Source organism: Felis catus, chromosome B2, assembly GCF_018350175.1.
Source record: "Felis catus isolate Fca126 chromosome B2, F.catus_Fca126_mat1.0, whole genome shotgun sequence".
NCBI classification, from domain to species: domain Eukaryota; kingdom Metazoa; phylum Chordata; class Mammalia; order Carnivora; family Felidae; genus Felis; species Felis catus.
Genome location: NC_058372.1, coordinates 151,628,737 through 151,638,651, shown reverse-complemented (window position 1 = coordinate 151,638,651; position 9,915 = coordinate 151,628,737). Strand labels below are relative to the sequence as shown.

Genomic DNA, 9,915 nt, shown 5'->3' with positions numbered 1-9,915 from the left:
GATCCATTGAGAGGAGGGTTTGGAAAAGTGGCTCCTTTGTGACAGCTCTCGCCAGATTGGGGGGCTGCTCATTTGCATCTCATTAGCCATGCGGGCGGCCGGCGGGATATAAGGGCGGCCGGCGCCGGCGAGCGCAGACCTCGGCGCGCACCCGCGGAGAGCGGCCGGGCCGAGCGCGCACCGGACGCGCAGCCGTGGCGCGGCGTCTCCGCTCGCCACCCGCCGCCCTGTGCCGGGACCCCGTGCTGTTTATGTGGATGGCACCGGCTGGGTCCTTCGGGGAGACGCGTGTCTGCGCGGGGGCGCGGGACACACGAGTCCGGGACGCTCCCGGCACGCACGCCGCCGCCGAGTGACACGGGCCCGAGCCGCAGGGCGCGCCGCGCACACTCGCCGCCGCCGGGGTCCCTGCGCGCGCTCCGCGGGGCCCGGGATTATCGCCTCGCCGGTGGGATTTCCAGACCTCGGCTCTCTAATCGGACTCGGAGGAAGCTCTTTGGGAATTAAGCTGAAAATCTGGACGCTTCCTCCCCTCCCCCCCCCCTTTTTTTTTTCCTGGGAAGAAGCTTGAGACAAAACCAGGAAGCCAACGACCCCTACCTACTGGTGGACTGGAAGAAAGGAGGAAAACCGAAAGTTGCGGCTCCATCAGCAGGCTCGGAGCCAGCCCTTTGCTCGTGCACCCCCAGAGCGCCGTCACCCGCGCAGGGCGGATCTGGACGACCGCAGCCCCCGAAAGAGGAGACACGGGCTCCGGAAGAAAGGAGTCCTGATCACCCCGGCCCGCGGCGGAGCGGCGGCGCTTCTCTGTCCACGCTCCTGGGGGCCACGGCCACCCTCGGGCACCCCCCGCAGTTCTAGGGCCCGAAGGCGGGGGCGCAGGGGAGCTCGAGCGCGTCCAGCGGTGCACCATGGGCCGCCGGTGCGCCCTGGCCCTCGCCGTGGTGTCGGCCCTGCTGTGCCAGGTAAGTTGTCGGCTGGGGTGTCCAGGGCCCCGCTGTCAGGGCGGGTGTCGATGGGGCACCCGGGAGCCGCGAGGCGTCAGGCAGGGCACCGGGGGCGCAGGGGGGTGGCGAGCCGGGCCGGCGGAGCCCGCGGTGAACCCGAAAGCTAGCCTCGGAGCGCAGGGCCCCGCGCCCTCAGCCCCGCCCCCCGCCCCCCCCCCCTCCCTCAGGTCTGGACCTCCGGGGTGTTCGAGCTGAAGCTTCAGGAGTTCGTCAACAAGAAGGGGCTGCTGGGAAACCGCAACTGCTGCCGCGGGGGCGCGGGGCCGCCGCCGTGCGCCTGCAGGACCTTCTTCCGCGTGTGCCTCAAGCACTATCAGGCCAGCGTGTCTCCTGAGCCACCCTGTACCTACGGCAGCGCCGTCACGCCGGTGCTGGGCGTGGACTCCTTCAGCCTGCCCGAAGGCGCGGGCGCCGACCCCGCCTTTAGCAACCCCATCCGCTTCCCCTTCGGCTTTACCTGGCCGGTGAGCGCTGCACCTGCGGGGCGGGGCGGGGCGGGGGCCTCGATGGGTCAGCCCCGCGCCAGGCACGCTGGGGGCGCGCACCGGCGGGGTGCCGGGGAGGGGAGGCGGGCGGGCGCCGCGGTCCTCAGGGTGGCGGCGGAAGGGGCCAGGCCCGGAGCATCGCCTCCACGCCCCGAGTGACCCTTCAGGCGGCAGAGTGACAGCCGGGCTACCGCGGGGCCGAGAGGCGGAGGGTCTGGGAGGTTTCGGAACCGGCCTCTGCCCGTAGCTCCCTGGTCCAGCGAGCGCCTTCTCGGGGGACAGTTCTCTCGTTGCCCTGTCTATGGGCAGGTTGAACTGCCTTCGCAGCATGACAGCCCCTGGCCCCTGTGTGTAGCCCCCCCCCCCACCCGGTGACTGATGACAATCCTTGCAGCCCCGCCTGCTCGCAGCCTTTTTTTTTTTTTTTTTTTTTTTTTTAACGTGATATCCTGTACTAACAGGCTGAAAAAACACCTCAGGAAACCACTCTTTAAAAAGTTCTTCCATTTCCTTGAGGAAAGTGAAAACAGGCAAGAGATGTCCGGAGACCCTGCTCTGGGCACACAGATCTGCACCGCACCCCAGGCGGTTCCGGACTTGGGTGACCTGAGAGTGTCCCTTTGGGTTTTGGTTTTTAACATTTCTAGTTTATCTTCTGTCTCCTCCCCCTTTCTCCCAGGGCACCTTCTCGCTGATCATTGAAGCCCTTCACACAGATTCTCCTGATGACCTCACAACAGGTAAAAACAAATCAAAAAACTCCAAAACCAAGTCAACAGCTTCCCCAGTCAGTACGTACTTGACCTCTTGTCTCCACCAGAAATCAGCTTCTGTGCTTACATTCTGCAAACTCCTGCAGGAGGCTCTGGGTGGAGGGCCTGTGGCCTCCTCCCCTGCATCACACGTCAGTTCTACCTCCCCCAGTGCCCCAAGCCTCTGGGTTCTTGGTCAGAACCAACGGGAGCACCGTCTTCCCACAGAAAACCCAGAAAGACTCATCAGCCGCCTGGCCACGCAGAGGCACCTGACTGTGGGCGAGGAGTGGTCTCAGGACCTGCACAGCAGCGGCCGAACAGACCTCAAGTATTCCTACCGCTTTGTGTGTGACGAGCACTACTATGGGGACGGCTGCTCCGTCTTCTGTCGCCCCCGAGACGACGCCTTCGGCCACTTCACCTGCGGGGAGAGGGGGGAAAAAGTCTGCGATCCTGGCTGGAAAGGCCAGTACTGCACTGAACGTGAGTTCCTGCTTCCCTCCTTGGTCTACTTCCAGGCCGGAGCTCCCAGGGAGTGGAGGTGGGAGTATTCTGTGAGCCAGTGGGGTCCTCAGATGTCAGCAGTGGAGTGATGCCCTGGTGGGGAAACTGAGGCCAGAGAGCTGGAGAAACTCGCCGAGACCTCACAGCTAGCCAGCAGCGGGATTGGGGTCAACTCAGAAGTTTTAACTTCCGCTATGGGAAGCTGCCTTTCTTAATCAGGGAGGATTTTGGAGACAGGGCCAGGGGTCAGGAAGTGAGCCGGAGGGAGAGGGAGAGGAGGAAGGAAGGGAGGAACAGAGAGGAGAGTTTGTATGTGGAGGCGCATGCTCCAAACCAGTTCTCTTTGCCAGGACAGTGTTTCATTGGAAAAATGCTTCGTTTTCTTTCTAGAGTTGGTGTGCTTGGCCTTTTCGCAGACTGAGCGTATTTGCAAATACTCTGCGTGACGCACGTGTGTTGTTAATGACATAGTCCCTCATAGGGGTCTGTGGACAGGAGACCGTGTGTGTCAGCTGAGGCCTGGGTAGGCAAGAGCCACAGGGGAAGGGGCCCGCCTGCCAGAGCGCACACTGCGCTCACAAAACACCTTGCCTGGGGAAGAAATACCTTCACCAAAAGGCGTCGGGCCCTGCCTGCCCCATGATTCTGGTGGAGAGCCGGAGGCCTGCGAGGCTTCCGCTGGCTCCTGGGCCTGCTTCAGGTTGGTAGGCCTCTCTTCAGCTTGCGGAGGCCTCACTGCCAGTCTGCACACCCCGGGGTTGGGTTTCCCTCTTGTTAGGGGTTGGGTGGGCCCTGGAACTCCCCAGAAACCCTGGTGACTTTTCCTTCTCCTGCCCTGGAGCAGGCGAACCTCTCTCCTTGTCCTTAGGCCCAGAACCTCTTGCCAGGGAGGTCTCTCAGTTCTGATTCGTGCCTGGGGGTGAGGGTAGGTCATTGTTTTGAGCTGCGCCCGGGCCTGAGCGGGCTCTGTTGTCTTACAAACTTGGAGCAGCTCGTCGATGAGTTTCATAACTCTGTGAAGGAAGCCAGCTCCACATCAGCCCCCACCCCCGCGGGGACCTCTGGCCTGCCTGCTGCCTTCCGTCCGCTCCCCTCCCTCCTCTTCTTCGCTGCGGGGGAGCCGTAAACTTAAACTTTTTTCTTCTTATTCAAACACTGGAGCCTCTCCCCGCCCCCAGCTAGCGCGTGCCATCGATTAGATCTCTCCGGGCAAAGGCGGCGGGAGCGCACGCCAGCTCCCATTGGCGGAAAGGGCTCGCGCGCACACGCGTGTCTGTGTGTGTGTGTGCGTGTGTGTGTGTGTGTGTACACACACGCCGGGGGTGTGTGTGCGGGTGGGGGCGGGGGGCGGGGGAGGCGGTATTGTCGCACTGGGGCAGCTGCTGGGAGAGCAGAGACAATAGAGCAGCTGTCTTGCCCTGGTACTCTGCATACCAGCTGTCCACCCTTATCGACACACACACTTTCTGGGTATTAAGAGGTGGAGCTTTGTGCATAGAATTGGGAAGTGGGGGAGGAGGCGGGGGAAGGACTTCTGACCCTCTCAGAAGAAAAGGGGATGGGGTGGGGGTGGGGGTTTCCGCGCTCTTTTGTCCTGGAGCCGCTGTGTTAAGAAGAATGCTCATCCCAGGGCGGAGTGAAGTCCACAGTTACCAGGCAGGACCGTGGATACTCCACAGATGGAGATTAACTCCGCTGGGTCTGCCAACTGAGCTGAGCAAGTTTTGTCCCAACCGCATTGTGGCAGCAGCCCCCGGTTGTGTTGGGGAGAATCTTGGGGTGGGGCTTGACCCCGTGTCTTCTCTCTGCTTGTAGCAATCTGCTTGCCAGGATGCGACGAGCTGCATGGGTTTTGTGACAAGCCAGGGGAGTGCAAGTAAGTTTGCAAAAGGGGTTTTTCCCTTCTCTGCTTCTCCTTGTACCTGGTGTATTTGTAAAGTAGCTCTGGGTGATGGTTTGAAAACTTCAGGTAAGAGTAGCTGGCTGTCGGGGTTGGAGCCGTTATTCTCGTGTTTCTACTTAGTAAACATACAGAAACACGTAGAGTCACAGGTTGTCAGTCACGGAAGCCCCTGGGTGGTTATGGGAGCGTACGGATAGCTGTCTGCGAGGAGTTGACATCGAAGATGGGTTTAGTTCAGGGATTCCCAAACTTTTTGGCATCCTAGGACCACCTAGGGAGCCCCTAAAAATGCTGTCCCAGCGAGCCTCACTCCCAGAAATCAGATCCTCTGAGGCACTGGCGTGTTTGCAGGCTCCCGAGGAGACTCTGGTGTTCTGCCTCGTTTGAGAGCCAGACGTGTTGGTGTCGCTGGAAGGTGGTTTCTCGTGGGTCGGGCGTGTGTGTGACCGTGAGCCCGGTGGTGCCGGCGCCCGCCTGACACGTGCTCTCTTCCTAGGTGCAGAGTGGGCTGGCAGAGCCGGTACTGTGACCAGTGCATCCGGTACCCAGGCTGCCTCCACGGCACCTGCCAGCAGCCCTGGCAGTGCAACTGCCAGGAGGGCTGGGGTGGCCTCTTCTGCAACCAGGGTGAGCCCCCAGCCCCATCCAGCAGCCCTGGGCTTCCCTGGCTTCGTCACGGGGAAGATGTGGTCTCCCTGAGTCTGACCCTGGGCTTCTCTCTCCTCCTTCTCCCGCCTCTGCCCCTCGCAGACCTGAACTACTGCACACACCACAAGCCCTGCAGGAACGGGGCCACCTGCACTAACACGGGCCAGGGAAGTTACACCTGCTCTTGCCGGCCGGGGTACTCAGGGGCCAACTGTGAGACGGAGATCGACGAGTGTGGCGCCAGCCCCTGCAGGAATGGAGGCAGCTGCACGGTGAGTCCAGCCCCAGCAGGATTTCCTGTTGAACGGGGGCGCTGGTTTGATACGCATCACGTGGGTCTCTTGGAGCGACCCTGTGACAGCGCTTTATCTTCTCTGCGACGCAGGATCTTGAGAATGGCTACTCTTGCACGTGCCCACCCGGCTTCTACGGCAGAATCTGTGAGCTGAGTGCCATGGCGTGTGCCGACGGCCCCTGCTTCAACGGGGGACGGTGCTCAGACAACCCCGAAGGAGGGTACACCTGCCGCTGCCCCGTGGGCTTCTCCGGCTTTAACTGTGAGAAGAAGGTGGATTCCTGCAGCTCTTCACCCTGTTCTCATGGTAGGACGGCAGCCCCAGCCGCTCTGAGACTTTGTCAGGTGGTCAGCACTGATGAGAATACATTAGAGAGCACACGCGTTTCGTTTCCAACCAAACACGTCACTTTGCAAGCTACCCCGAGGTTATGGAGCCCTTTCAACTGAACAAAAACTCTTCACAGAAGTGTTATCCCCGAGCCTGGAAATGCTCAAGGAGCAAGAAAGGCAGGCAGGAGTGTGGATTCTCACGTCCTACAGGGGGAGCCTGAGGCAGAGAGGTGGGATGACTTCTCAAGGTCATATCGCACCACAGGTGTCTGAGTCGGGGCCATGATTCAGTAGATTGCGCTCCAATGGCAGCCCAGCGACTGTTTTTGGAGGGAAGCCCGGCTCAGCTCTGTCACCCAAACATAACCGTCTGGTGTGTCTGTGCAGAAGTGTGGTCTGTTGACGGGCCCCCTGCTCCCCTGTGAGTGGGTAGAGGAGAGAAGCTGGGGCCAGACATGCCAGGCCTTCTGTGAGCTTCGCCATTAGCCACGATGATTGACAGAGAGGAAATCCCTGTCCTTCTGCTGTCCACGTGCCGTACAGAGGGCGTGGCGGTCCTGTGGGCTCAGGCTCTGCCTCCTGTTTGTTTCTACCCACTGAAGCAACAGAAAGGTTGGCTGCTTTATTTTAGAGGCAGAATAGCAGGAGGTTTAACAGATTGGCTCTCGAAGGACAGCGACCTCTTCCACTCCCTCCTTTCTTCCTCTTCCTTTCTGTTGTCAACCCTGCTCTTTTCACTGACTGTGGAACTGCAGGCAAGCACATCAGCCTCATTAAGCCTCAGTTTCCTCATCTGCAAACCGGGTCTTTTGTGGGATGTCGTGAAAGTGAATGCAACGCTGTAGCCAAAGCGCCGTGTACTGCCCCGGTGGGAGCGGAGCTGCTGGGAGGGTTAGCTGCGGGGGTGCCCAGTCAGCGTCCGACTTCTGCTCAGGGCATGATCTCAAGGCCCGTGAGTTTGAGCCCCGCGTCGAGCTCTGTGCTGGGAGCTCAGAACCTGGAGCCCACTTCGGATTCTGTGTCTCCCTCTTTCTCTCTGCCCCTCCCCTGCGCTCGCGCTCTCTCTCTCTCTCTCTCTCTCTGTCTCTCTCTCTGTCTCTCTCTCTCTCTCTCTCTTTAAATTTAAATAAACTTGGGGCGCCTGGAGGGCTCAGTCGGTGGAGCGTCCGACTTCGGTTCAGGTCATGATCTCACAGTTCACGAGTTCAAGCCCCGTGTCCGGCTCTGTGCTGGCAGCTCAGAGCCTGGAGCCTGCTTCTGATTCGGATTCTGTGTCTCCCTCTCTCTCTTTCTGCCCCTCCTCTGCTTGCACTCTGTCTCTTTCAAAAATAAACAAACGCTAAAAAAATACTTAAAGAAAAGAGATATTAGCTGTATTGTTTGCAGTTTACTGAGCTAGAGCTGGACCAGACCCCTCCCCTGATGTTTGTGTCTAGGCCACGGCTGCCTCGTCTGTCTCGCATCCCTGGTGTACCTTGCAGGACTGACACGTGGCAAGGCGTCAGAATGTGTCCTGTGTTCCAGGTGCACAGTGTGTGGACCTTGGTGATGCTTACCTGTGCCGCTGCCAGGCTGGCTTCTCCGGGAGGCGCTGCGAAGACAACGTGGATGATTGTGCCTCCTCCCCGTGTGCCAACGGGGGCACCTGCCGGGACGGCGTGAACGAGTACTCCTGCACCTGTCCCCCAGGTTACACAGGCAGGAACTGCAGTGCCCCTGTCAGCAGGTGTGAGCACGCGCCCTGCCACAACGGGGCCACCTGCCACGAGAGGGACCGGCGTTACCTGTGTGAGTGCGCCCGGGGCTACGGGGGCCCCAACTGCCAGTTCTTGCTGCCTGAGCCGCCCCCGGGCCCGGCGGTGGTGGTGGACCTCACCGAGAAGTACGTGGAGGGCCAGGCCGGGCCCTTCCCCTGGGTGGCCGTCTGTGCCGGCGTGGTGCTTGTCCTCATGCTGCTGCTGGGCTGTGCCGCCGCCGTGGTCTGCGTGCGGCTCAGGCTGCAGAAGGACCGGCCCCCTGCCGAGCCCTGCCGTGGGGAGGCGGAGACGATGAACAACCTGGCCAACTGCCAGCGCGAGAAGGACATCTGCGTCAGCGTCATCGGGGCCACGCAGATCAAGAACACCAACAAGAAGGTTGACTTCCACGGGGACCACGGGGCTGATAAGAACGGTCTCAAGGCCCGCTACCCTGCTGTGGATTATAACCTAGTGCAGGACCTCAAGGGCGACGCCGCGGCCGCCGTCAGGGACCCCCATGGCAAGCGTGACGCCAAGGGCCAGCCCCAGGGCTCTGCAGGGGAGGAGAAGAGCACCCCGACACTCAGGGGGTGCGTGCTGCGGGCTGGGAGGGGACACGCGGGAAGGCCGGCCTGGGAGGGCGCCCCGATGCGAGGGGGTGCTGCACTCTGCAGTCAGACGCTCTACCCCTGAGCTTTACCCCCCAAGGGGGTGCTGCACTCTGGGCCGGCGCTGGTCAGTTTTTCCTGTTCTCACGTGTTTCTTGTGGTTCTTTTATTTTCCCCTCAGTGGAGAAGCACCTGAAAGGAAAAGACCAGACTCCGTGTATTCTACTTCAAAAGACACAAAGTACCAGTCAGTGTACGTCATATCGGAGGAGAAAGACGAGTGCGTCATAGCGACCGAGGTCAGTGCGCAGCCCGGGCCTGGTCTCGGGGCGGAAGCGGGGGGAGAAGTCAGAGGGTGCTGACCTCTGTCTGGAACTAACTTCCCATCCTGTCCTGTGGGCCCACCAGGTGTGAAATGGAAGTGATACGGCAAAGTTCCCGTTTCTCTTAAAATAAATAAAATTCCAAGGATATATGCCCCAGTGGATGCTGCTTGAAAGAGGAAAGGGAGACCCACGGACTGCTGCTGAGGAACCGATCCGGACCCAGCCGGCTCTCCCTTCCGAGGCCAGCTGGGGACGCGGCGTGGCTGCAGCTCGGCGGCGGCCAAGGGGCCTGTTGCACTGCCTTCTAGGACGTTCCCATTGCACTATGGACAGTTGGCTTTTAAAAAATATATATTTAAATGAATGGACTTAATTACTACGTGAGAAGCATGCACTGCCTGAAGTGTATATTTTGGGTTCTCATGAGCCGGTCTTTTCTTGAATTAGAATCACAAACACTGCCTTTATCGTCCTTTTTGATACTAAAATGTGTTTTTTCTAGGTGGAAAAAAAATGTGTGTTATTTTTTTGGACTTGTAAAAATATTTTTCATGATATCTGTAAAGCTTGAGTATTTTGTGATGTTCATTTTTTATAATTTAAATCTTTGGTAAATATGTACAAAGGCACTTCGGGTCTATGTGACTATATTTTTTTGTATATAAATGTATTTATGGAATATTGTGCAAATGTTATTTGAGTTTTTTACTGTTTTGTTAATGAAGAAAATCCTTTTTAAAATATTTTTCCAAAATAAATATTATGAACGACGACTAGAGGTGTGCTTCCTCACCACGCCCTGTGCTCGCTCCCTCTAGACAGAAACGGCTTCTGATTGTCGATTTTCAATGTCTTTGCCTGGTTTCAGTGGCTTCTGTCTGCCTCAGAGAAGCCTGCACAGTTATCGCCAGGGCGTCTCCGGGAGGGGCTGAGGGAGGCTGGCCGGCTCCTGAGCAGCCCCTGGGCTCGCCGGGGGTATCACAGGCACATGCAACTCCGCATCGTGCTGACGGGTCCGAGGACCCTCAGAGCTGGCCACCTTTCTGAGCCTTGTTATTCAGGGGCTGGAACAGAGCCTCATTTGGGATCAAATACCCATGAGACACTTTTGTATTGCCATGGCAAAGGCTTTTTGTCTTAGGATAATACTATTCATCCATTTGTTTATGGGTTATTTCCAGTCAATTCGAGAGAGTTCGTTGCCTTCTAACTCAACAGTTGTGGGGGGACAGAGAGCGGTAAGATAAAAATGTTTTTTATTGAGCGTTGACTACCGGCCCCGGGGAAACCGCTGTGCCTGGCTGGGCTGGTT

General features: G+C 58.9%; 1 protein-coding gene across 1 annotated transcript; it reads left to right on the top strand.

Moving 5' to 3' along the window:
- On the top strand, positions 1–9,376 carry DLL1 (delta like canonical Notch ligand 1). Its single transcript, XM_023254631.2, has 11 exons — positions 1–965; positions 1,175–1,471; positions 2,172–2,232; positions 2,473–2,730; positions 4,567–4,627; positions 5,151–5,281; positions 5,405–5,574; positions 5,688–5,904; positions 7,455–8,259; positions 8,459–8,576; positions 8,686–9,376. The coding sequence occupies exons 1-11, from the start codon at positions 912–914 to the stop codon at positions 8,689–8,691; spliced, it is 2,178 nt and encodes a 725-aa protein (XP_023110399.1). The 5' UTR covers positions 1–911; the 3' UTR covers positions 8,692–9,376.
- Positions 9,377–9,915: the final 539 nt, after the last annotated feature.

Coding starts and splice junctions, on each gene's coding strand:
- DLL1 (XM_023254631.2), top strand. CDS start 912: ATGGGCCGCCGGTGCGCCCTGGCCCTCGCCGTGGTGTCGGCCCTGCTG. Junction 4,628..5,150: donor GACAAGCCAGGGGAGTGCAA/GTAAGTTTGCAA, acceptor CTCTCTTCCTAG/GTGCAGAGTGGGCTGGCAGA. Junction 5,282..5,404: donor TGGCCTCTTCTGCAACCAGG/GTGAGCCCCCAG, acceptor TGCCCCTCGCAG/ACCTGAACTACTGCACACAC.